At 44.1% G+C, this 26,772-nt stretch overlaps 2 protein-coding genes and 3 non-coding genes across 6 annotated transcripts in view; 4 read left to right on the forward strand and 1 right to left on the reverse strand.

The window, feature by feature from the left end:
• The window catches only part of Slc18b1 (solute carrier family 18 member B1), a 33,059-nt gene extending 25,318 nt beyond the window's left edge, over nucleotides 1–7,741 (reverse strand). Inside the window, exons 1-2 of one of the 2 annotated variants that reach the window (XM_052169769.1) lie at nucleotides 7,403–7,741; nucleotides 5,805–5,944 (exon numbers count right to left, since the gene is read on the reverse strand). In XM_052169769.1, the coding sequence (XP_052025729.1) occupies nucleotides 5,805–5,944; nucleotides 7,403–7,442 (180 nt within the window). In that variant the 5' untranslated portion in view covers nucleotides 7,443–7,741. Of the gene's footprint in view, nucleotides 1–5,804; nucleotides 5,945–7,402 lie in introns of those variants that run through there. The other variant, XM_052169771.1, reaches the window with a different exon arrangement.
• Nucleotides 7,742–17,354: 9,613 nt separating this feature from the next.
• Rps12 (ribosomal protein S12) lies at nucleotides 17,355–19,654 on the forward strand. Its single transcript, XM_052169755.1, has 6 exons — nucleotides 17,355–17,460; nucleotides 17,576–17,626; nucleotides 17,740–17,856; nucleotides 18,847–18,949; nucleotides 19,182–19,283; nucleotides 19,571–19,654. Exons 2-6 carry the CDS (start codon nucleotides 17,613–17,615, stop codon nucleotides 19,631–19,633), a joined length of 399 nt encoding a protein of 132 aa, XP_052025715.1. The 5' UTR covers nucleotides 17,355–17,460; nucleotides 17,576–17,612; the 3' UTR covers nucleotides 19,634–19,654.
• LOC127674294 (small nucleolar RNA SNORD101) lies at nucleotides 18,077–18,157 on the forward strand. The gene has a single exon (XR_007975342.1). It is a non-coding gene; the product is annotated as a small nucleolar RNA SNORD101 (small nucleolar RNA).
• On the forward strand, nucleotides 19,041–19,113 carry LOC127674255 (small nucleolar RNA SNORD100). Its single transcript, XR_007975312.1, has one exon. It is a non-coding gene; the product is annotated as a small nucleolar RNA SNORD100 (small nucleolar RNA).
• On the forward strand, nucleotides 19,362–19,489 carry LOC127674302 (small nucleolar RNA SNORA33). The gene has a single exon (XR_007975348.1). It is a non-coding gene; the product is annotated as a small nucleolar RNA SNORA33 (small nucleolar RNA).
• Nucleotides 19,655–26,772: the final 7,118 nt, after the last annotated feature.

A 26,772-nucleotide genomic window follows, 5' to 3' on the forward strand; every position in this document is an offset into this window, starting at 1 on the left:
ATTTAAACAGACATCTGTGACTGAGAGGCGGGGCTTAGGAATCGAGAGGGGCACAATACCCATCCCAACGTGGGTGTGTGCTTCTCACAACAGGAGCACGAGCACACCAGTGTCTTTACAATAGTCATGCCAATGATTTTCCCTGTCTGTCTTGCCTCAGATCCTCACATTGGGTGTATATCCGTTTAAGGGTTAAAATATACAGCCCTTGGGGCCAGAGAGATGGCTCAGTGGTTAAGACCACTGACTTCTCTTCAGAAGGTCCTGAGTTCAAATCGCCCAGCAACCACATGGTGGCTCACAACCATCTGTAATGAGATCTGATGCCCTCTTCTGGTGTAACTGAAGACACCTACAGTGTATTCACATATAATAAATAAATAAATCTTTAAAAAAAAATAGAGAGAGAGCCAGGCAGTGGTGGTACATGTCTTTAATCCCAGCTCTTAGGAGGCAGAGGCAGGAGGATCTCTGAGTTCGAGGCCAGCCTGGTCTACAGAGTGACTTCCAGGACAGCCAGGGATACACAGAGAAACCCTGTCTTGAAAAAGAAGACAGACAGACAGACAGACAGACAGACAGACAGATCTTTAATGCCAGCACTTGGGATGCTGAGGGAGCAGGATCTCTATGAGTTTGAGGCCAGCATGGTCTACAAAGCAAGAACTAGACCATCCAGAGCTACACAGTGAGACCCTGTATTTAAAAAAAAAAAAAAAAAAAGGAAAGGAAAAAATAAAACGGAATGACGTTTAAGGATAAACTATGAAACTCCAAGTCGATGTGAAATGGAGTGTGGAGTCTCACACGGCTGTTCTCTGAGAGTCAGCAATTCCCTTTCACGCATCGTTTCTGCGCCTGGCTGTGTGTCCTCCTGAGTATTTACAATCAGCAGAGTGGTTTCAACTCATCCTCTCACCAGAGCATCAAACAGCTTCACCCAGAGATGCGCACACCTGAGAGCCCTTCAGAATGCATCCTCAGACTCCGGGCAGATGGATCAGCAGTTAAGAGCAGGTGCTGCTCCTGCATAGCTCACAACATCAGCAACGTCTGTTCCAGGGGACCTACCTTCTGACCTCCGAGGGCACTGCGTGTATGAGGTACACATACATACATGCCCAAAATGAATAAATCTTTAAAAAATAAAAAACTGGATAGATAGATACATAGATAGATAGATACATACATACATACATACATATTTTAAAACTGTTTTCTCTACAGTAGCCACAATCACATTTCTTTTCCTGTTTTTCTCATGCTACAGTTTGTGTGCATGAGTGTGCACATGTGTGTGTGCACAAGCGTGTGAACGTACAGGTGCATTCAGATAGGTAGGGAGGGCAGAGCAGGACAATGGTGTCTTCTGCTATTTCCGTCAGGGTCTCTCTCACTGATACACATATTTTGGATTTTTTGAAAAAAAAATACTGTTACTACATTTGTGAAGATATGCATGTACCACAGCACACAAGCAGAAGACAGACAGCTTGCAGAGTCAATTCTCTCCTTCTACCATGTGGGTCCAGGGCAGCAAACTTAGTACCTTTACCTACTGAGCCATCTTACCAGCACACACACACACACACACACACACACACACACACACACCTTTCTTTCTTTCTTGTACTCTATACATGTTTTATATATATATATGTTACTATATTATATATTATACACAGCGTGTGCACGTGTGTGTGTGTGTGTGTGTGTGTGTGTCTGTCTGTCTGTCTGTCTGAGTGCCTGCATGTGTGTTATATGTGTATATGTGTCTGTGTATCTGTCTGTATCTATATGTGTATCTATCTGTATCTGTGTGTCTGTCTGTGTGCTTGCAGATGTGTGTGTGCCTGTATGTGTGTTTGTCTGTCTATCTGTGTGCCTGGATGTGTATCTGTCTGGCTGTCTGTGTGTATCTGTCTGTGTGTCTTGTCTGTCTGTGTCTATGTGTGTATCTGTCTGTCTGTCTGTGTGCCTGCATGTGTGTCTGTGTATATGTGTGATTGACAGTTCCTGGCTTGTAACTCTCATCTAGCTTGTCAGATAGGTTATAAGACCCTTCTCCTTCTGGAGGGGCCCTGCCTAATACCTTGGGGGTAGAAATATTACATAGAGAGTAAAGAGAACCTGGGCTGTCAGGCCTAGCTGTGTTTCTATGCCCAGTCTGTAAATTATTGTGCTATACAGTGAGATGTCCACAAACTCCAAAGGCACAAGGTTCATAGGTTTCTACACAGTTGAAACTGTGGGTGTCCTTGATCAGTCACATGTCACTCAATACATTGGCCTATTCATGCTCTATATAATAAATTCATGCCCTTAAGTGGTTCCCTGAGTTCTGTGGCCAATTAATCAAGTTAATCAATCCCAAGGTCGGGTATGTATGAACCCCAACTTGTAGCCAGTTAGTCACAAGCTTCAGGCTAGAGCTTGTGATTCGAGGGACCTGAAACTGGCATTGGAAGGCAGGGGACATCCCTGTAACTGAGATATCTCCAGATGACAGAGGCACAATTGTCCTAGATTAGAGGACCCCACAGTGTCTGTTGCTGAAGAGTTACTTGCTCGCTAGAAAGGAGCAGCCCTGTGCCTTTCCAGGCCATAGAAGTGGCCTGTGCTGTGACTGCATAGGACAGACTGCACTTCGGTTGGCTTTTCCCTTTGTGCTGGCTAACTTTATGTCAACTTGGTACAAACTAGAGTCACCGGAGAAGAGGGAGCCTCAGTTGAGAAGAGGCCTCGGTAGGCTCAGGTTGTACGCAAGCCTTCGGGGCATTTTCTTAATTGATAATTGATGAGGAAGGCCCAGCCCATGGTGGGTAGGGCTCCTTCTGAGCAGGTGCCTCTGAGTTCTATAAGACAGCGGATGAGCGAGCCAGGATGCAGCACCTCTGCACCAGCTCCTGCCTCCAGGTTCCCGCCCTGTTTGAGTTCCTGTCCCGACTTCCTTCAATGATGAGCAGCGATATGGAAGTCGAAGCCAAATCAACCCTTTCCTCCCTAACTTGATTTTTGGTCATGGTGTTTCATTGCACCAACAGAAACCCTAATTAAGACACTTTCTAGACCCTTGGAGCAGGCAGTTCTCAACCTGTGGGTCTCTACACCTCCGTGAAGGTCAAATCACCCTTTCACGTGGATCGCATACAATATTTGCATTATGATTCATAGCAGTAGCAAAATTACAGTTACGAAGTAAGAGAAAGAATTCTATGGTTGGGGGGGGGGTGTGTCACCACAGCATGAGGAACCATATTAAGGGTCTAGAAGCTCTAGGAAGGCTGAGTTAGAGCCTCCTGTAGCTATTTTTTTTTTCACAAAACCCAAATCTGACCAACCACTGATGTTCTCCCGGCCGCCAAGTCCTGGGCGTGCATTCGAGTGTTCTTGTCTTCCAGCTGCAGCGTGCCCGGCCGAGGCCCAGTCGAGTCAAGGATTTGCCCTGCCCTGAGTTTAAGCCACAGTGAGCTGTCTCCTGTTCCCTAAGAATATGATGTCACTCTGCTCTCCCTGACCACATCTGCAAGGACGCTCTCTGTTATTTACCAGAGGAACTACCATTTCTCAAGCCACACCTCACTAAGACTCAACCGAAGAAGTCTCAGGCAGTGGCGCACCGCTCTCCTTAGCGGGAATCTACCAAGCATTAGCCATTCCCGAGGCTAATCTCGCCATCTTTTTCTTAAAGATCTCTTCCTTCCTTCCTTCCTTCCTTCCTTCCTTCCTTCCTTCCTTCCTTCCTTCCTTCCTTCCTCCCTTCCCTCCCTCCCTCCCTCCTTCCTTCCTTCCTTCCTTCCTTCTTTCCTTCCTTCCTTCCTTTTCTCATCTTTTTTATTCCTAGTCACTTCCTGGCTTCTCCGTACCTGAGCATATGTATCTGCGGCTCAGCACAGAACAGACATTTAACCTTCCAGTGAAATTGGGCTGAACTGGGAAAGCCCTTCTCTTCGGAGACTGCTATTTTAAAGTAAAAACAATGGGACCCTTGCCTTTCTCTCTCCTTCTGGGATGGTTGGGGTGTGGTGAAAACCAGAGTGCTCTATGCATACAAAGCTCCGTTGTTCCTTCAGCGGAGAAGCCCTCTCTCGCAGCCCCCTGAGTGAAGGGGTACAGGCTATTGAGGTGGTTTAAGAACTGAGAAGCTGTCAGTGCACCATGGACCTAAAACTTTGGCAAGATGCACAAAATAAACACTTGAACGTATTGTCTAAACTGGCCAGAACGAGTTCCCTTCAATCCATATTGTATCCCTGGACTCCATACTAAACTTTGTGTCACAGCTTCGGTTCCAAACACCACGGAGAGGGCAAAGGTCAGAGGGAGGCCGGCAACGATAATCAGAATCCTACCTTTGTACAAACATTGCTTCTGGAGTTCATAACAAATTCAGTCAGTCTGAATCTCTGGGCCACAAAATCTCTCCCACCCCACCCCACCCCCAACCCCCTTTGAAGACAAAGTCCCGGTTTATGGTCCTGGCTGCCTGGAATTCACTTACAGGATCAGGCTGGCCTCAAAAGTCCTAGAAGCTGCCTGCTTGCCTCGGCCTCCTGAGTGCCCCGAGTGAAGGCAGGAGCCATTATACTCAGCCAAAAACCACCTACGTCATATATGTCCAACACCAGAAGGCAGCACTGGCCTTTTGGTCATTTGTGAGTGATTCGCCCCTTTTTGTAGCTATAGACTTAAAATAAAGATTGATCAAGTTACCTGGTAAAAGAAATGATAGAAAAGAAAAGGAAAGAAAAGAAAGAAAAGAAAGTCTCAAATATATTGTAGGAGCGTTACCCAGCCAAAGGATGCTCTTACTTTATATACATATATATACATACATATATATATGTATATATATGTATATACACATATATACATATATATATACATATATACATATATATATACACATATATACATATATATATACATATATACATATATATATACATATATACATATATATATACATATATACATATATACATATATACATATATACATATATACATATATACATATATACATATATATATAAAACACCAAGAAATAGTCTCTTGCTGTGTGTGGAGTGACTCAGTAGGTATTGTGTAACCAGGACAACCTGAGCTGGCTCCCCAGCACCCACATAAAAAACCAAGCTTATTGAGATCCACATCTGTGATACTAGCACTAGGAGGAAGGCAGGAGGATTCAGTGGCCTGCTGGTTAACTGAACAGGTAAGCTCCAGGTACAGTGAGAGACCATGTCTTGATGAAGAAGCCCGACATTGACCTCTGACCTCTGCGCACACATGGCCTAACAGTCCCTCCCCACCACACAAACACACACACACACATACATACACACACACACACACACACACACACTACAACTATCATACAACACAAACACACACACTATAACTATCATAAACCACACACACACACTCTATACTATAGGTACATTTTTATATCTTATTTATTTTGAAGATTTTTAAGTTTTTAATTATATGTGTGTGCACGTATGCGTGTAGAGATACTTCCACGTGAGCAGTGGGGGTCTGTGGAGGCCAAAAGTACCAAATCCCTCTCAGACTAGAGATAAAGATGGTTTGAGTTGCCTGATATGGGTGCTGGGAACTGAATTCAGGTTATCTGGAAGAGCAGGGCACACTCTTAACTGCTGAGCCACACCTTCCCCCCATAAAAGTCTTATATTTTATAATCTCCAAAATTATATAACTGAAAGGCTTTTTTAAAAAAAATAGAGTGTTTTTTAAATAGAGTTTTATATTGTATTTATATACGGTATAAAAATGTTTTACCTCCTTAGGGAAAAACGGTCCAAGGATGGAATAGGTCATCATGCAGCCCAAGTTCATGGACGCTGCTGACACCAGTACAAAAATCTGTTCTCTTGACAGTCGCCTGGATGTCTGTCTTGTACCTCCTCCAGAGCCGTCACCTTGAATACAAACAGGTTGCTATTACAGGAGTGTAACTGGGATTCTGGGTAAAACACACAAGTGGTCTTTTATATGGAGTTAGTAGACTCTGAGAACACCTGTTGAGATGAAAGCCTATTCTAAATACATTAGTTATGACCAAACAGAAATCAGACCTGAAATATCACTGCAAACTCGAGACAGTTTCATGCAGAGCCCCTTCAGTTAGAATTTCAACGTGGAAAATCTTAAGCCATCTGATCTATCTTTTGACTGCTCTTTTCAAAAATCCCTTCAGTGATGAGCAGCAGGGTGATTTGCCAAAAGAAATGATCAGGCTCTAAAGAAATATCATTTTCTCAAACTACTAGTGTCATTTACCACACAGACTCGGTCAGAGCCTAAGTGTTTAAACAGGTAATGCTAGCTCTTTACCAGAGCAAGCTGGTTGTGCCAACTCTTTATTGGCCATTCAGTTGGTGAGCTTAACAGTCTGGAAAGACAATTCTCACAAATATGTAAATCTGGTCATTTTCTACACTAATTAGTGGTCTTTTAAATCAACTCATTTCACACTCCCTGCCACCCCACCCCCCATCCCCCAACCCCACCCCATTTAAACTGTCAGAGACCCAATCACTGAGTTTCAAATGTCCAAGCAGATTCCTTAGCCGTTTCTAAATTAAATGATTTTTAGGGGGAATGAAGTAGGAGGAGGGGAGGGAGGAAGAGGAGGAGGAGAATAATTTTTATTTAATCTGCTTTTCCAGAGGTAGCCATTAAAGGCCAGGTGGAAAAAATCTATGCAAAATAGGGAAGTCTTAAGAATCCTTTAAAAAAAATGCCAGAGTTTGCATTCGAGGGTTGCCTTAATCTGAGGGGAGGTGCCCAGTCTCCCTGCAATTTGTTATGCTAAATGTTTGGTTGATATCCATGGGACACCTGCCCTTTTCTGTATAGAAACAGAGGAGGAGTGGAAGGGCTGATGGCAGAGAAGATGGGAGGAGAGGCGAGAGAGGAAACTGCTGTTGGGGTACTAAAGTAATTAATTTTATACATACACACACATATATACACATATACACATACATACACCCCACACACATATATACATATGTACATATGTACGTATGTATGTATGTATATGCCCGAGTTGAAGAAGGAAACGAGAGAAAGTTACAAGTGAGAGGAACACCAGCGAATACCAAAGAACATTTTAGGCCTGATGATGTGCTGCTAAAAATTTGAAAGCATTCTGAAACCCCCTACTTAAAAAGCAGAGGTTTGGGAAGTACCCATAAGCAATCTCCAGACCTGAAAAAAAGAAATGCAGTCCAAGACGACACGATCAGGCCAGACACCACCCTGACTGAAGGTCTCAGAAACAACAACAGCAACAACAACTAAACAAGCTAAGCCTTTAAATCCTAAAGACGCAGGCCGAAGCCCACAGCTCGCGGCCCGCGGACCACAGTCACCTCCTGTCCCCGCAGGAGCCGGGGAGCCCGCCTCGTCCATGAGCCGCTCTCCAGGTCTTCCGGCGCTCTGGTCTCAGCGGGCGGGATGCGGTGACAGCGACAGCGGGCGAGCTGCGGGGATCCGACTCCGCATTCCGGTCCAGAGGTGGAGACCGGAGCCGGGCCAAGAAACCTCGTTGATCCCTGGAACCAAGGACCCACGGGAGCTCGGGCGGGCAGGGGCGGAGCTGGGGTCCCCGCCCAGGCCGATCCTGGGCTCCAAATAAAAAGGAGAAAGTCAGCTCTTGTGCCCTTTAAAGACAGTAGGTCCAAAGGGCTAGGCTGGTGCCTAAGGGTGGAAAAGACGTGTGTGTGTGTGTGTGTGTGTGTGTGTGTGTGTGTGTGTGTGTGTGTGTGCTCAAGAGGGATAAGGAACGCTGAGAAGCCCGGCTGTGGAAACCTTCTGTGGATGCAGGTGTCTGCTGCTTTGCAAATTGGCTCACTTGCTCTGTCTTTGAATGATAAGGTCCGTTTCGTTTGTTGTTGTTGTTGTTGTTGTTTTGTTGTCTTATTTTTTCATATCCACCGCTGGGGTTGTAAGGCTTGTATGACCTAGTTAGAGTGATTATGTATGCCTCGGTGATAAGAGGTGGAAGCAAGCGCCCCTTCCTCTCCCCTGGGAGTGCCCCTGCCCCAGCCCACAGCTCACTTTGTCTTCTCCATGTTTATTATTTGGGAAAAGTTTAAGTTCGGAAATGTAGGCCAAGGCGAAGGATTGAGTCACACTCCTGCAGTCGATGTGATTTTAATATGAATGAAACTCTTGTATGGCTGTTAGTAGCATGGTGACCTACCCGTAGATTCGACAGAGACGATTAATATTTTACTATAAAGCGTTGGGCTCTACAGTAGAATGGTTGGGAAAGAACCGTATTCAGCAAACTGAATCTTGCACAGTCCCTGTTACTGCAGAGCCTGAAGATTATATAGAAATTCCAGGCGGGCTAGAAGCAGTTCTGAGACAAAGAACTTGGGAGCCGCTCCAAACACCAGGCTTAGCTAAAGCACGGATTCTTCCAAGCTATTTGCGGACTCTCTGTAGGCTCTAACCGCTTCAGCTTCAATCTCATTAAAAACCTTTACGAATAAATTGAAAACGTATGTGTACGCCAGTGTAGATTCCAAAGGAAGCCTTTGGATCCCTGGAGGTGGAGTTGAAGGTAGTCATGAGCCAACTCCCATGAATGTCAGGAACTGAACCTGGGTCCTCTGGAAGAGCAGTCAGCGCTAACCACTGGCCTACCTCTCCAGTCCCACCACCGCCATTTGCTAATACACCGTGTTCTCATTCTGACCCAACCTCAACCCATGGAAGACTTTCCTCCAGCTCTTTCTTTTACAGTTTTCTTTATTCCTTTCTGTCTTTTTAAAAACTCACTTTCTGGACTGCAGTATTAACTGCAGATGTTGTGTCACCCAAACTCGACCTGCCCTTCTCCCTACACACACACACCACACACACACACACACACACACACACACACACGCGCGCGCGCGCGCACGCGCGTGCCTTTCTTTCTTTCTTGCACGCTATCAGAACTTTTCTTAACTTTGTATTAGCAACCTTTTAACTAATTTTTTTCATTTATATTGACATCTATTTCCCTCTGCAATCAGCAGCTATTCTTACACGTTTAGTATATATATATATATATATATACACTATAATATATATGTTATATATGGTATTATATATTATACACATAAACACATACATATGTGTTATTATATATTATATACATACACACATACATATACACACACATATATATATATGATATATATGTATATATTAAATGTATTCTTGGGCATGCAAGATGGCTGAAAAGCTAAGGGTACTTACTGCCTAGCACTGTGACCCAAGTTAGATTCCTGGGATGTACACGGTGGACGGGGAGAACCCACTCTCCCACACTGTCCTTCAACTTACACATGAGCACTGGGGTGTTCGTGCCCTCCCCCAAAACAAATAAATAAATGTAATTAAACAGTTAAAAATTATATTCCTGTGTTATGTCTATGTATCACTGATTCTTGGGGTCTGGACCGGATGATTCCAAGCTTTTGCTCACTTAATTAAGAATTTAATAAACACATTCATATCTCAGCAACCTGAGGCGTAACTTGGCTTGGGCTTGGCACATGCCTCTCTTTGATTAATACACCTGGCATTGTTTTGTGACCCTGGGACCTCCACGTTCATGAAGCTGCATACACGCTCCTCTCCCGACAACAGCACAAGCTTCTTCTTGCCTTCCTAATCATCAAACTTAGACGGATTCGATTCTGCTCTACTCAGTTTATGGAAAAGCCTGGGCCGGAATGAACTAGTTTAGAATACATGCACAATAAGGCAAACTTGTGCTCTCAAAAGAACTTTAGGGGGAAAATATCCTATTTACCACTTGGTGTCTCTGCTTTTATAGGATGTACCTGACTGAAATACATACACTGCACTGGAGAGATGGTTTAGGGGTTAAGAGCACTGGCTGTTCTTCTAGAGGACCCACAACCAGCTGTGACTCCAGTTCCAGGAGGATCTGACCCCCCTCTTCTAGTCTCTGCATGCACTTGGTACACAGACGCACATAACTGGCAAACAACTCATACATATAAAATAAATGAAATCAGATAAATTATGGGAAGGAACATATGAAGTAGAAAAATTATCTTACAGCTTAACCTAACAATCAAAACAGAGAATCCATCCTCAACTGTAAGTTTGTTTTGCTGCATGTGTGTCTGTGTAAGGGTGTCAGATGGCCTAGAACTCGAGTTACAGACAGCTGTGAGCTGCCATGTGGGTGCTGGGAATTGAACCTGGGTTCTCTCGAAGAGAAGCCACTGTATTTAATCAATGAGCCCTCTCTAGTCCCGTGCATCTCCTTAACTAAGAGGAAAACCAGCTGGGCGGTGGTGGTACTCGCCTGTAATCCCGGTACTTGGGAGGCAGAGGCAGGCAGATTTCTGAGTTCGAGGCCAGCCCGGTCTACAGAGTGAGTTCCAGGACAGCCAGGGCTACACAGAGAAACCCTGTCTCAAAAAAAAAAAAAAAAAAAGAGGAACACTGACTTTTTTTTTTACACATATTCTCATATTTATCATTAGTGAGGCTCTTCACCCTGGAACATCTGAGCTTTCCCTCCCACGCCATTTCTCTTCCACATGAGTTTTTCCCTGGAATATGACATATGAATCATTATAAAGTATCAGCCATCTGGTGGTGAATGCTATTTGTTTTGTTTCTTTCTGGGTGATTTTTAAGGTTATTTTTATTAAGTATAGACATACGTGTAGGAAGTAGTCTCTTGGCCCTTGCAAAATGTGGGCCTAGTGTCGTTTGGCTCCTCATTTCTTCAAAGAAATTAATGGAATTTTGCGTTTGCCTGATTGATCTCTTGTTGTCGCCCTCCCACTGGGTCTGCCTGTCCTTACTTTTTTTTTTTTCTCTTTATCTGTGGTTTTACTTGTGTGCCCAGGGGAACATTTTTCACATTTTCTACAGTGATCACACTTTCTTTTCCTTGGTTTGAAAAGTAGAAAAGCCTGCCATTTGCAAATGCAGAGACCTTCTGCCACCTGGGCACCAGTGACAGCTAATCGAAACCTCTGATAGCAGATAGCAAAGTACAGAGCTGCAACAGAAGGCAACACTAGCCGACCCAAGAGCGCCTGTAAGGGCCGCTCATTTAACTCCTTACTCTTTCACTGTTGAAACATCCGAGGGCCAGGATTTTGTTGTTTGTTTGAGAAAGAGCAGAGCCTACGCTGTTTGTAAACTCGCATTGTGGCCTAGATCCAGCTGATTCTCTTACCTTGGCTTCCCACGCCCTGAATTCCACACCTGGCTCCCGACTGAGTTCAGTCCCAGTCTTAAGAATGGTTAGTGAGGGTAAGACCTACTTTCCCAGGCAGTGGTGGCGCACGCCTTTAATCCTAGCACTTGAGAGACAGAGGCAGGCGGATTTCAGAGTTCGAGGCCAGCCGGGTCTACAGAGTGAGTTCCAGGCCAGCCAGGGAAACACAGAGAAACCCTGTCTGAAAAAACCTAAAGAAGATCTACTTTCCATTGATTTGATAATTCAAATTATCATCACATTTTAGACCATTAAAATCCTTTTGTTGTCTTGGATACACGGTGACCTTCAACTTCTGACGACCAGGCCTGCTCTGCCTTCTCAATGCTGAGAGAACTATGGCTTCCGGTTTCCTGGTTTCCTGTGGTGCTAAGCAATGGAGAGCAGGACCTCCTGCACTCTCCCTGTGCAAACATTCTCCATTGGAGCGGTTTCCCAGCCCTCTCCACACATCTTTGGTCAAGGTAAATAATTCTCTACCAGGTCAAGAAACATTTTAAGGCGCCACTCATTTCATCCTCACAATATTACAGCCCGAGTAGCACCTTCACTGAATGACCGAGAAACCTGCTAAGACTAGCCACAGAGTGGGCGGGGATTCTAACTCCTCTGAGATGGGCTAAAGAGAGAGCTCTGTGCACCTCAGCCGGACTTCGGTATCCAGCTCTGGTTTCTCTTTCAATTTTTTGAAAATAGTTTTTTACCTTTTAGTTTCTGGTGTTTTTGAGACAGGGTTTCTCTCTGTGGCCCTGGAACTCACTGTGTAGACCAGGCTAGCCTCGAACTCGTAGAGATGCTTCCTGACTGTGCTGGTATTAAAGGTGTGCACCATTACTTTATTTATATTTTGTATTATATTTATTATTTACTATTATATTTTATTATATTGTTTATTATATTTTTTACTTTTTTTAACATCAAAAGTTATTTAGTTCTCTCTCTCTCTCCCATCCCCCCTTCTTCCTTCTCCCCCCCCCCCCCCCCGTATGCATGTGTGAATTCAGATATCCACGTACTACAGTAGGAATGTGTAAGCCAGAGAACCACCTCAGGAGGCGGTGCTCATCTTCCATCTTGTGTTAGAGGCATGGTCACTTCCTTGTTTTCCCGCTGCTTTTTGCTGGACCATCTGGCCCTTCAGCTGCTGGGGATTTGCCAACTTTATCACTCATTTCCTACCTGCGCACAAGAAACTGACACATATCTATGCTAAGTGTATAGCTTTTACAAGAGTTCTGAGGATTCAAACTCAGTCTCTCAAGCACAGAGACGTATGTGTATGTGTGTGTGCGCGTGTCAGTGTGTGTGTGTGTGTTTGTGTGTGTGTGTGTTCAGTCCAAATCAAAGATCCTCCTGCTTAATCTATTTTACAGCCCTTCCATTTTTGACACTGACAAAATTTGAACTGTGTATCTTACTCAGAATTTCTATTGCTTTGACAAAAACACCAAGGCCAGAAAGCAAGCTGGGGAGGAAGGGGTTCATTCTGCTTACACTTCCAGATCAAAGTCAGTCATTGGAGGGAGTCAACTGAGGAACTCAGGCAGGGCAAAATGCTGCAGAGACCGACCTTGGAGGGGTGCTGCTTACTGGCTTGCTCCCCATGGCTTGCTCAGTCTGCTTTCTCATAGAGTCCAGGACCACCTGGGACCACCCACAATGTACTGGGCCCACCCCCATTGATCACTAATTGAGAAAATGCCTTTCAGCTGGATCTCATGGAGGCATTTCAACTCAGGCTCCTTTCTCTTAGATAACGCTTGGGTCACGCTGCCGCAAAACCAGTACAGTGGTTCTCTCAAAATTTACCTTGAAAGCCCTAATCCTCCGTACTTCAGACAATCCATTATTTGGAACAGCATTTTTTTTTAAAGATTTATTTATTTTATGTATGTGAGTACACTGTAGCTGCCTTCAACCAGACACATCAGAAGAGGACATCAGATCTCATTATGGATGGTTGTGAGTCACCATGTGGTTTTTGGGATTTGAACTCAGGACCTCTGGAAGAGCAGTCAGTGCTCTTAACCACTGAGCCATCTCTCCAGCCCTTGGAACAGCATTTTATGCTTAGTTAAGATGAGGTCACCTAGCCGGGCGTGGTGGTGCACGCCTGTAATCCCAGCACTTGGGAGGCAGAGGCAGGCAGATTTCTGAGTTCAAGGCCAGCCTGGTCTACAGAGTGAGTTCCAGGGCAGCCAGGGCTACACAGAGAAACCCTGTCTCAAAAAACCAAAAAAAAAAAAAAAAAAAAAAAAAAAAATGAGGTCACCTGAAGCAAGGTGACTCTCCTAATCTGACAGATACTTTCACAAAAAGAAAAACTTTAGACCCCGAGATTCAAGGAAGAATGTCATGTGGGGAGGATTGGGTCTGTGCTAAGTTAATCAAGAAACCAGACTCACAAAGTCCAGGAGCTAGGGACCGGGCGCGAAGCTAACTCGCACAGCTTTAGAAGCTAACTAGAGTATGAGGTAATACGTTTCTGTGTCTTCAGACATTAAATGTATGTTTATTGTTACACCTGCCCTAGCAAACCACACCTATATTTAGATGATTCAGAAATCTTGATTTCTTCTCTCTTTCTCTGCCTAATTGCAATATTTTTCCATCTATGCAAATTTTTAGCACAGTAAGATAGGAGTGGTTATCTTATTGTCAAACTGTAATCAGAAGAGTGATCCTTGAATTCTCAGTGACACCCTTTCCCCCTAGGTGTCAAATGATTGCATTCAAAGCAAAAGCGTTGGAGTCCACTGTCAGGAAAGGCTAGATTCCATCTATTTGGCCCTGATTTTAGGAACAGAGAAACTTTCTGTCTTGATTTCATTAAAATAAAAATTCACCAGGTGGTGGCGCATGCCTTTAATCCCAGCACTTGGGAGGCAGAGACAGGCAGATTTCTGAGTTCAAGGCCAGCCTGGCCTACAGAGTGAGTTCCAGGACAGCCAGGGCTACACAGAGAAACCCTGTCTCGAAAAACCAAAAAAAAAAAAAAAAAAAAAAAAAAAAAAAACAACAACAAAAAAAAATTGATGTCATCATCATCTCATTGTTTTTAGTTTGTGAGACAGGGTCTCATCTGTTAGCCCAGGCTGGCCTCAAATTTCATGTGGCTAAAACTGGCCTTCAACTCATGATTCTCCTGCCTCAACATATGGTATACTAGAATTATACACTCTACTGTGACACATTCACATTACTTAATAAGGGCTAACAGTAGCATTATCACGTAGGGTCCTGCTCAAGTTTCATTTCTGTTGCTGTGACACTCAACCTGACTAAAAGCAACTTAGGGAGAGAGGGCTTTATGTGGTTTATAATTCCAGGTTTCAGTCCATCACGGCAGGGAGCCAACTTGTGCTACCCACAGCGGGCTGGGTCTTCCCACGTCAATTAACAACCAAGAAAATCTCCCAGAAGCCAACCTAATCCAGGCAAGTTTTCAATCCAGGCTTTCTTCTTGGGTGATTCTAAGCTGTGGTACCTTAACATTTAAAACTAAACAGCACAGGTGGTATTGAGGAGACACCACCAATATTCTTATCGTCCTTCATTCCTTTTATAGTATGAGTGTACACACATATGGTGCTAGGGCCTGAACCGGGCCAGGCACACAATCTACCACTGTTAGACTCCAGTCCCAGCCTGATTTTAGAAATTACTTTTAATTTTTTTATTCATTTATTTATCTTTTTTTTTTTTTTTTTTTGAGACAGGGTTTCTCTGTGTAACCTGGTGAATGTCCTGGAACTTGTAGACCAGACTGGCCTTGAACTCACAGATATCTGCTTGCCTCTGCCTCCCAAGTGCTGGGTTAAAAGACGTGAGCTACCATATCTAGCTTTTTTTTTTTTTTTTTTTTTTTTAGAAAACATTTATCCATTGGTACTTTGCGAGAATTTGGCATAGTGTTACTGTATTACAATCGTGTTCCTTCCATCAGTAGTAATGGGCCTACTTTCATGGCTCTATGGTGATATACAGTGTCCTTTTGTACATTCACAACAGCTCTGCTCACCCTGTCCTCTTTCCTATGATTTACACTGATTATCTTTCCAAGATCAGTGCTAACTGGCTTGGTTTTGATTTCTGCCAGATGTGGCTGGCTATGTGAAGCCTATTCCTGGAGTCAGGTGCAGCCTTCTGCATGCACAGGGTCACGCCCCACTGTTTTGCATATATGCTTTCTAGCCCATATTTGTATATATTATGTGACTGCTAGAATGTGCTGGGTATGGGCTACTAACCTCTATATGAAATTTCCTCCACTTTTGCCAATACCTAAAACTGAGAGGCTGTTGCTAAAGAGTGAGTGAAATAAGAGAATCTATATCTAAAACAAAAATCTTCATCACGTGAAAAATAACTTCCCTTTGGGTATTAAAATGATTACACAATCAAGATTTAAGTGTGTGTGTGGGAGGGTGCTCCAGTTGTTAAAAGGGGATGTTTACTGCTGACAGAAAGGTATTTATTGGGGTGGACTATTAGGACAAGGAACTGACTTCAAAGGTGTGGAGAGAAATCAAGTCTGAATTGGTTTAAAACTAAACAGCACAGGTGGTATTGAGGAGACACCACCAACATTCTTTTTTTTTTTTTTTGGTTTTCGAGACAGGGTTTCTCTGTGTAGCCCTGGCTGTCCTGGAACTCACTCTGTAGACCAGGCTGGCCTCGAACTCAGAAATCCACCTGCCTCTCAAGTACTGGGATTAAAGGCGTGTGCCACCACTGCCTGGCTAACACATTAACTTTTAATAGCACTGTACTAAGGAAACTAGTTAAATTCTACTTAACCATGTTCATTTCCAACTGTGTAATGTTTCAAAATCACTTCCAAAACCAGCCAAAAGGCACGGGCTGCGCCCTCTCCTTTGCGCTCTCTTCCTGTCTTAATACTCTTCCTGTATTTACCTGTCTGGAACTCAAGTTCAAACCTCTTTTAAATGCTGCCATAAACTCCAAATCCTCTGTTTCCTCATCATCTCCACTCCCCAACATCGTGGCATTCTGACATTTTAATCTTTGGCTAAAATACTAGCTTTTTCTCTTAAAATGCAGATATTTTAAGTGTCTGCAGTCTTTCATCTTTAAGAAAGCACAATAGACTCTGGCTGAAAATACGCCGGGAGAAACTAACCACCTATCAAATACGTTTTTTGAATTGCAGGGGTAAGGAAGCAAGCGTGAGGCTTTAAAGGCGAAACCCAAACCTTTATTAGAAAACTAAAAAAGGAACTTCATCAACTTTCTGAAACCCTCAGGAAATTCATGAGTCCGACAATGATCAGTGTATCCACCGTGTTGGCTATTAGAAGCTCTGACTGGCTTCGGGGATAGCTTCTGAGAGAGGCGTTGTCTTGTGTATTTGCTTTGGAAGTAGAAGAGTGAGTGGTTCCTTCAAATTTAAAATGCATTTGTCGGCGGAGGCGGGAACCGGCTTTAAGGTTCTGGAATCCCACTCCTGGTGGCCAAGTCCTGGGTGGAATGTGGGAGTTTCAAATGCCAGGATTTCCCCACAGTGAGAGTTTAACGTGTATCTCAGGGATCCCAGTTTCTGAGGAACTGCGACTCGGGAAATAAACTAGGGTCATACCTAAATGTTCATTCAGAACCAATTGCACTCAGAACCAGGATCTGACCTGGCTGGAAGGTCTTAAACACTTTGCAAAGCATTGGGGTTTGCGATCATAGACAAAACACAGCCACTCAGAGCGGTTCAAAACAAAGAGACCAAAATGTATCCTCCGGTCACGCTCAGCATAATGGACCAGTGTTGTCAACAGGAAGCTTCACGAGAAGACATGAAAAAACTACTTAAGACAAGTTAATTTTGTAATGCAGCAAGGAAAACGACAGTAGTTTGGTTCCTCTCGCGTTCCGTAGAAGCAAATAGTGGGACCTCCATGGGCCATGCCCCTGGGTAGAAAGCTGCCCGCTGCAATGCCTGCTGGAAATCCCGCCGCCGTGATCTTAACAAAAACGCTCCTAAAGGCGGAAGTGGAAACTCTTATGGCCCGGCACCACGTAAGCCACCTCTTTGGTGGGAGGAGTTGCACATGCGCACAGGAGTCCAGCGGAGCGCTTAAATACTGTCATGCGGCCACCAGCGGCCTTTTCCCCTGCCGCCGCCAACTTGCGCGGAGGCGGAAGCTCGGGGTGAGTCTGAATTAATCGTGTACGCAGTGGATAGCTTGTTCCGTGCACTTTTATTTTCAAATGTGGAGAAGTGCTTTGGCCCTTACAGGCGTCTTACAGGTGTTTTGTTTTTCAGTGCGTTCAAGATTCGGCGTCACCCGTAATCCACCGCCATGGCCGAGGAAGGGTGAGCGAATGGGCCCTAGTTGGGGCGTGGGCCTCCCGCGGACGGCGCGGGTCTGGGCTTTCTCCATATTAGTTGGCCTGCCGTGAGTTCTAACGATTGTATCTGCATTTCAGCATAGCTGCTGGAGGTGTAATGGACGTCAACACTGCTCTACAAGAGGTGCTGAAGACTGCCCTCATCCACGATGGCCTAGCACGTGGCATACGCGAAGCTGCCAAAGCCTTAGACAAGTACGTGTCTCAGTCTCAATACTGTGGGGTGTTACAGCCGGAACAAAACCGCAGCCGAGGGAAGAAAGCGTGAAGTTCATGCTGTTAGCCCAAAGGTTCTGAGTGTCATCCGTCCAGCAGGAAACATAGGAAAAGGTATCAACTCTAGCCCACTTGAGATGTGTGGGTTGCTGTGTGGATCGGGGATGAGAAACAGTAGCAGCCTTTATAAAGCTACAGTGTTTGCGTGATGACTTGGATTGTCGGATACCCCTTCACCCCGTACCTCGTTCATGGGTGAGAAACCGCTAGTCTGACAAACCTGTAGCTCGTGGGGGATCATCCGTGACTTTTGCTAAAAGGTAGAGAGGGGGAGGAACGCTATAGTTTTCGAATACAATTTTTATGGCAGTATTGCAGTGTCTGTCTATATCCCAGAAACTGGAGAACATTGCCCGATTATTAGCCTTGTATATGTTAGAATACTTGGTAAAGTCAGATGGCTTTGATAATTGTAATTCTTGTAAGCTGACTGGAATCCAGGTGGGCTGCGATCCTGTTGTGAATATTTACAATGCTTGCTGCACAATACTGCTTTGAGTAAGCTTTTAGGTTTGCAACGTCTTGAAGGAAAGTGGTCGTGGTTTCCTGTGGCCATATAGGTTTCTATTTTCCTTTATGAATGTGAGTCCACTGTAGATGTCTTCAGACACATCAGTAGAGGGCAGCAAATCCCACTACAGGTGGTTGTGAGCCACCATGTGGTTGCTGGGAATTGAACTCAGGACCTTTAGACTAGCAGCCAGTGCTCTTAGCCACTGAGCCATCTCTCTAGCCCGCATATATAGGTTTCATCAAGATTTAATGGTATGTGGTAATCCAAAGGGTAAGGTTATACAGGAAAATTGGAAGGCTAATCTCCAGTAGTTGGGTAGGCACTTGTCTTGTATAGTGAGCTTTGGAAACACTTGAAGCTGCAGTTTAGTTTCACCTTTGAGTTTTGCATTTCAGGCGCCAAGCCCATCTCTGTGTGCTCGCATCCAACTGTGATGAGCCCATGTATGTCAAGCTGGTGGAGGCACTGTGTGCCGAGCACCAGATCAACCTGATAAAGGTAAGCTGAGGTGCTTCCTGCCTGAGTGGAATGGGGTTGAGCCGCGGGCACCAGAACTAGGCTGGCTGGCTTTTTTGATTGGCAGTGGTGGGCTGTACATGATGACAACTGGCTCCCTCTACTGAACCCTTGAGGAAAATGCCATGTCACCCTTCTGACACAGCCGCCTTGGAGTTTTTGAGTTTTCATGCTAGTTTGAATTCTTGTTGGTAATTGCTTTTGTCTTTGGTAGGTTGATGACAACAAGAAACTAGGGGAATGGGTAGGCCTCTGTAAGATTGATCGAGAGGGGAAACCACGGAAGGTGGTTGGTTGCAGCTGCGTAGTGGTTAAGGTAAGTGTGGCTTTTACTTTTTAAATGTTGATGGCCCTTTATTTAGTAAAAGAAGTCATAAGATAAGCCATACTTTGAAAGCCAGCCAATCTATCTGCATCTAAAATGTTTTTGCAGAAATTTAGAGAAGGCTGGCAATATTGATGCCATGTTACGAGCCTTGAGGACAGCTAAAGTCTTTAAGGTCCCTGAAAATGGCTACAGAAGTAATGCTGAGAACTTTAGGACTGAATCAAATAGTTAAGACTGAATCAAATAGTTAATAAGTAATTTTGCATTTTTTTAAGGACTATGGCAAAGAATCTCAGGCCAAGGATGTCATCGAGGAATACTTCAAATGCAAGAAATAAATAAAATTTTGGCTCATTTTTCCCCTCTTGTATGTTTTTGTTCACTGTTATAAAATGGGATGTCCTTATTTGGGTGGTTGGTAGCAGATTGGAAGTATTTACTCCTAAGACTTTAGTTGAGTAAATGACTAACCAGGCTGCATAGGAGATAATAAAATTGGGCTAGTTAGTATTTTTGAGGGACAAAGGAACTGCACCAAAACTTTAAAGTGGAGAGAACACAGGCCTTAGAATTTGTCAAACTCTGGGCAGCCAGAACTTAGAGAATTGCTAAAGGCTCTGGCTACATGCCACGACAGGTTGAGAGGTAGATTTCAATGAGTAGACATCCGCGTTGGTATTAATGGAACAAGGTTAAAGTTGGGGTGGGAAGATGGAGGAGGTGATTTGGTATATTTTGGAGCCAGGGTTTCTCTGTATGGCCCTGGCTGGCCCCTGCATCGCAGAGTGCTGGGATTACAAGCATGTGCCACCACAGCCCGGCTTATAGACATTTTTTTAAGCTTAGATTTCTGAACCCTGTTTTCTAGTGTTATACTTAGTGTTATAGTTGCTTGGGAAGTCTTAGAATCAGTAATGAGGGATTCTTTAATCTTAGAAGAAAGAAACTTCAGACCTTCAGAAACCATTTAAAGAGCTAGACCCAGCTTCAGTGTGGGCTGAAGACAGTTTAGCTTTTGGAGTCAACTTGGGAGGGAGGTTCTGGCAGTATTCCAGCATCAGACTTCCAGTCACGACTTGGCAGTAAGCACAGTCACCTAAGCCTGCCCCCTGCCCTTGACCTAGGAATGTTTGACTTGGTGTGAGCAGTCAGCCAGCAGAGGGCATGCATGCTAAGGCTGGCACCAAATGTGAGATGCCAGGGTGTGGGAATGGGATGGACCTGTACTGTATTAACTAGGAAAAAGCCCTGAGCCTCTGTGGAAGGAGAGGACAAGGAAGAACAAGCATTTTAGAAAAATGTCTTGAGAAGCCGGGCGGTGGTGGAGCATGCCTGTAAACCCAGCACTCCCAGGAGGCAGAGGCAGGTGGGTTTCTGAGTTTTGAGGTCAGCCAACTACAGAGTGAGTTCCAGGACAGCCAGGGCTATACAGAGAAACCCTGTCTGGGGGGAAAAAAAGTCTTGAGATACAATAGGGTGTGGGTGGGTGCTAGAGTGCTTGGCAGCTTGGCTCAGAAGTTCTGCAGCATTCTAGTTCCCGCGACGTCTACTTCAGTCAGTTGGGATTTTATAGGTCATTGGCAACTACCAATTAGAACAATTTTTCAGCGTTTACTAGTGTTTAATTGCATTGAGACACAGGTATTGTGAACAGAGGTTTTTAATTTTGGGACTGTCTCATGGTAGAACTGGCCTGGAATTTATGTGCCTGAAACAATTTCTCTAGAGGTGGAAAGCAATTTGGCTTTCCTCTACAAATATTTAATCTCATTTCCCCCTATCCTAATAAAAAAGAATGGCTCTAATCAGGTCCCTCTGACCAGTTATTAAATTCCTTGGTAGTTTTTTTATCCTCTGAAGACCAGTGTTCATACTGGAGACATTGGCAAATATTAGTGGGTACTGTTTTGAATTTTCTTTTAAACTGAAGATGGACTCAAGGGTTAAGAGCACTTTTTGTTGGGTTTGATTGCCAGCACCCCATGGCTTACAACTAGTCATGCCTCTGATTCTAGGGCATCTGATAGCTTCTGACATCAGGCAACAGCATACAGACTTGACATGAAGGGAAAACATACGAGAGTCTAAAGATAATTGTAACAAAGTTTTAAAATGAAAGGTAAATTTATAGGTAGGTAGTACCTGTAACCTTGGTGGGGGTTTTAGTTTTGTCATGTGTAGTCTGTATTTTTTTCTCCTGTTGTGTATGTGGTGTATGTATATGGTGTTGTGCACTAGGAGGCCAAAAGGATGCTCATTCCTTTGAGGCAGGGTTTCTTGCTGAATCTGGAACTAGGCTGCCTCCAGTAATCTCCAGTCCTCCTACTGTGTGACTCACAGGTATGCAGGCATTCCCACTTTTAAGTGGGTACTGAGGATTCAGACTCAAGTTCTGCTTGCATATGGAGTAATCAACCAGACACATCTTTGTCCAAAAGAATCAGGAGTGTTGAGACAGGCTTACTGTCTGGAGCCTTTGTTGCAGAATCCATACTCCAGAGATAACAGGTTCTGTGTAGTAGTGGAAGGTGTTTGGATAGGATCTCACCTGCCCTCTGTATTGTGTCCCTGTTTTGTATTTTACGTAAGTGGTAGATTCCAGAGAGGCCCTGTTAGGGGAATGGGCATGGGATGGGTGTGCTGGGAGACTAGCATCATATTAGCTCTGATCCAGCATCAGCTATTATACAGTCTGCTGTGATGCTTAAGATGAGAGGCATTTCTATTTATAATTGCCAGATGCTGGAAAGAACCCAGGTATCCCTCAACAGAAGAGTGGATGCAAAAAATGTATATCTACACAATGGAGTACTATTCAGCCATTAGAAACAATGAATTCATGAAATTCTTAGGCAAATGGATGGAGCTAGAGAACATCATACTAAGTGAGGTAACCCAGACTCAAAAGGTGAATCATGGTATGCACTCACTAATAAGTGGTTATTAACCTAGAAAACTGGAATACCCAAAACATAATCCATACATCAAATGAGATACAAGAAGAAAGGAGCAGTGGCCCCTGGTTCTGGAAAGACTCAGTGAAACAGTATTCGGCAAAACCAGAACGGGGAAGTGGGAAGGGGTGGGTGGGAGGACAGGGGAAGAGAAGGGGGCTTACTGGACTTTCGGGGAGTGGGGGGCTAGATAAGGGGAAATCATTTGAAATGTAAATAAATTATATTGAATAAAAAAAATTTAAAAAAAAAGATGAGAGGCATTTAATTGGATGAATGGCTTAATTTGTTTATGGCCTTTATTGTAAGGCTGAATTTCTCAGCCTTTTTGGGCCCGTCAGTCTCAGCTTGGGCCTCTTTCAGGCCAGTATGGTGCCAAGCTGTTTCAATTTCTCTTTTTCCAACTCCACTCTAGGGAGCAGGACAAAGAAACAGCCTATTACAGTATGGGGTACGTGGCTCTAGGAGTCTGAAAAAATAATTTTAAAAGCTATTTTAAGACCCAGGAATAGTAAAAAATGTGAATTCAGGTTAACTTACACTGTAACAGTTCTTGAACTGAGTTTATAGAGACACAAGACAACAGCACAGGATTAGGTGAGTGATGTGAAAGCCATGACAAACGTCCTATGTGTCTCTTATTCAGACACCCAGCCACCCCTCCCTAACATTTACAAATGCACAGAAAAGTCCTGCTTGTACCTGGTTGGTCTGTTAGAGGAATAGTTGCATTGCTGTCACCAGGTTAGAGCAAAAGGTGTGTAAAAATAAGTGACTGAGATCCATAGGGGGAAATAAGTGGTTAACATACAAAATGACACAAGTTTTTAAAAATTCTCCTTTTCTGGACTTGATGCTGGGTAAATGTAGGAATTCTGAGACATAGTTTCCTAAATGGCCATAGGCTGCACCTTGCCAGGGTCCTTACCACAGGTTGGGGGGGTAAAGTCTCACAGGAACACACAGCTAATGCCTAGAAGAAACTGAATATTTTAACACCTTTCAAATGGACATAGTTTGAAATAAAACCATTGGTCAAAAATACTCTAAATTTTGTCATGTGGGGACTTAACACTGAGTGTTAAGGTCTGGTGTTTATGTCTGCTTAGATTGGGTGTGGATTAATTTTTTTGCAACATTTTATAGGTGATTGTCAGGTTTATCTTTACTTTTGGGTATTTTGCCTGCATGTTTGTACCATGTGCTTGCCTGGAGTCCATGTGGGCCAGAAGAGGGCGGTGGAGTCCCTGCTACTGGAGTTACATATGGTTGGGCTGCCATGTGGGTAGTAAAAGATCAAACCTGGATCCTCTGGAAAAGCAACACGTGCTGAACTGCTGACCCACCTCCACAGCTCTGCAGGTTTTTTTTATAATAAAATTAAATTTAAAAATTAATACTAAAATAAGAATTAGAAAAAAGGCAAGAAGGGTAAAAATATGTTTGGGCCCTGATAATTAGTTAACATTTCCTCTGTTCCTATGGCTGATTATTCCCCCCCCCCCCCCTTGCTACTGGAACACAGTTGAAAGCAAGTACAAGGAAACCGTATTAGAAGGCAGCTCTGCCTGTAGGCATCACTTTTTCCATTGTAGTGAAGGAGCTCAATAATTTCTAGCCTATATATATGTATTTGTAGTTACTGTGCTAAGAAATGTTTTCAGGGCAGCAAAATATAATTCCCCATCTGTATGGTTGAACTAACTCTCCCCATAAGGTTTGGAGATGTGGAGTCAGGAGCAGAAACGGGAAGGTGGCGCATGCTGATTCAGTTCGCTGAACATTGGCCACACATAACAACCTCTCATTCAGTCTCAGTCGTCCATTATTAATCTTTGTCAATTAAAAATAAAAGTCTAAAAAACCAGCTTGTATGAGAAATGCTAGCACTTATTTAAGGAATAATTATACGTTGATACTTGGAGTACTGTGGTACATTGAATATGCTTAGCCCAGGGAGGGGCACTATTAGGTGTGGCATTGTTGGAGGACTTGTGTCACTGTGCCTGTGGGCTTCGAGGGTCCTGTGCTCAAGCTCCACCCCGCGGGAGGAGGGCCTTCTAGCTACCTGCAAAAGATAGTCTCTTCCTGGCTGCCTCCTCAGCACCATGTCTACCCGGACACTGCCGTGTTTCCCACCAAGAAAATGGACTGAACCTCTGAAACTGTAAGTCAGCCCCAATTTAATGTCCTTTCACTTGGGAGGCAGAGGCAGGCGGATTTCTGAGTTCAAGACCAGCCTGGTCTACAGAGAGTTCCAGGACAGCCAGGGCTATACGGAGAAACCCTGTCTCAAAAAACCAAAAAAAAAAAAAGATGTCCTTTATAAGAGTTACCTTGGTCATGGTATTTCTTCCCAGCAATGAAACACTAATACAAAAGCTTTATTTAAATTGGGGGGGGGGCTGAGAGAGATGGAGATCCTCACTTTATATTAGCATTGGAGACAGTTTATTTTACAACTGCATGCTCAGGCACCAGCCCAGAGAACAGTGTCTGAACACTAAGCACAGAACTCTTCCTCTTTTTCCTCATCACTAAGGGACAATCTTAAATGTAACCGGGAGATCCCCTTCTTCCCCGTGTAAATTTACATTTGTTCCTTTTTCACAGTAGAAACCTTGACTACATTATTTCTTGTTTTACATCCTGTTCATTTATCCTGTTTATTAGACTTAGCAGCTAATGACCTGCAGGTAAGCTTAACTCGTAGTAATTTTTGGCTTTAACCTTCTGGTTTGGGTGGGAGCGGTGTCTTGGCTGAGCTTGGATGTGTCGGCACACATTGGCTGGGGTTCCTTAGAAAATGAGCCACCAGATGGTATTTCAACACCCGCATGGTATGGGCATAAAGTGCTAACAGCTGAGCAGGGGGGCCATTTTCACTTTGCTCTACGATGCTGAAATGAGTTTGTATCTATTGATAACAGCCCCTAGATAGTCAGGTCGGGAAGGAGTTACATCTTTTATCAAACATTTTGCTAAGGAATTGCCACATTGCTCTATGCTTGATTTTAGTTTTTTGAAGAGAGTACAGTAGAAAGGGACTCATGTGGTCCTAGGATTTACCTGAGACCAGCCACGTTTTTTCTGTTGCCTTGCCTCTCCAGGTTAGCCTTATGCAAAATGACACCAGTGTTAAGCAGTCAGAGCTAGCTATTATGGTAATTCTTACAATTACATCGAGGACCTTTAATGCTGTCACCTAAAGTAAGCCTGAAGTAAAGCCAGACAGGAACTGTAAGCAGTTACGTTCTCAAGGATGCCGCCCTGCCTCTTGTTGTTGTGGGCTGGGTTATCTTCTGCCGGTAGGTAACTGTGTGGCCAGACCACACCCTGACATTCCCAGTGTCCCTTGGGAAAGAGCATTCAGCATCTGAACCATCAGCCCACCTTGTCTTCAGTTTTGACAGAGCTCATCTAAGTGTTTGATTGTTTAATTTATGCCAGGAACATCTGAGTAATACAGCTTCTTTGCAATGTCACTGTTAAACACTGCCATAGCCTCTCTTGTAGATGTGCACGGCTCACTATGTCAATTTATTTGATTAGCACAGAAGGCATGTACAAATTTGGAAGAACATCTTGCAGAGATAAACTAGACACAAACCTGCATCTCACTTGTTTGAAATACTGGGTAGTGGGCTGGAGAGATGGCTCAGCAGTTAAGAGCGCTGACTGCTCTTCCGAAGATCCTTAGTTCAAATCCCAGCAACTACGTGGTGGCTCTACCATCTGTAATGAGATTTGACCCCTCTTCTGGAGTGTCTAAAAACAGCTACAATGTACTCACATATAAATAAATCTAAAACAAAATGCTGGGTAGTTGTCCCCTGAGTTTGTACTTAATACATACTGTCCCAGCCAGTAATAGTGGGCCAGAATGGCAAATTTTCAAAATTGAGAACCGTCACAGACAGAACCACAATACAAGACTCAGGACAAAGCCTGATAGCTTCAGGTGGGAGTCACGGGAATCAGAAGTTCAAGGTCAGTCTTGACTGTAACAAGTTTGTGGAAGCGTGGGCTGTGGGAGACCTAGTTTCAAAACAAACTTTAAAGCCCATTCTTAGATTCAAGACAATTTTCGTCTTGTTTTAAGATAGTATGTTACTATCCTGGCCTGCTTGGTACTCCCTGTGTAGACCAGGCTGGCTTCCAGCTCAGAGCTCTGCCTGCCTCTTCCTTCTGAGGGCTGGGATTTAAAGTTGACAGGAGCCCGATACAGCTGTTTCCTGAGAGGCTCTGCTAGAGCCTGACCAATACATACATGGATGCTTGCAGCCAACCATCTTACCGAGCCTGACCAATACATACGTGGATGCTTGCAGCCAACCATCTTACCGAGCATGGGGTCCCCAGTGGAGGAGTTAGGGGAAGGACTAAGGAGCTGAAGAGGTTTGCAGCCCCAGAGGAAGAACTGCAGCATCAGCCAACCCCACAGAGCTCCAAGGACTAACCACCAATCAGAGTACACACGGACGCACCCGTGGCTTCAGCTGCATATGTAGCAGAGGATGGTC

Source organism: Apodemus sylvaticus, chromosome 23 (genome assembly GCF_947179515.1).
Source record: "Apodemus sylvaticus chromosome 23, mApoSyl1.1, whole genome shotgun sequence".
Taxonomy (NCBI): Eukaryota; Metazoa; Chordata; class Mammalia; order Rodentia; family Muridae; genus Apodemus; species Apodemus sylvaticus.

What these genes read in the sequence shown, in the direction of transcription:
- Rps12 (XM_052169755.1), top strand. An exon ending in ACCAGATCAACCTGATAAAG is followed by an intron (nt 18,950 to 19,181) that starts GTAAGCTGAGGT and finishes TGTCTTTGGTAG; the next exon opens with GTTGATGACAACAAGAAACT. An exon ending in GCAGCTGCGTAGTGGTTAAG is followed by an intron (nt 19,284 to 19,570) that starts GTAAGTGTGGCT and finishes CATTTTTTTAAG; the next exon opens with GACTATGGCAAAGAATCTCA.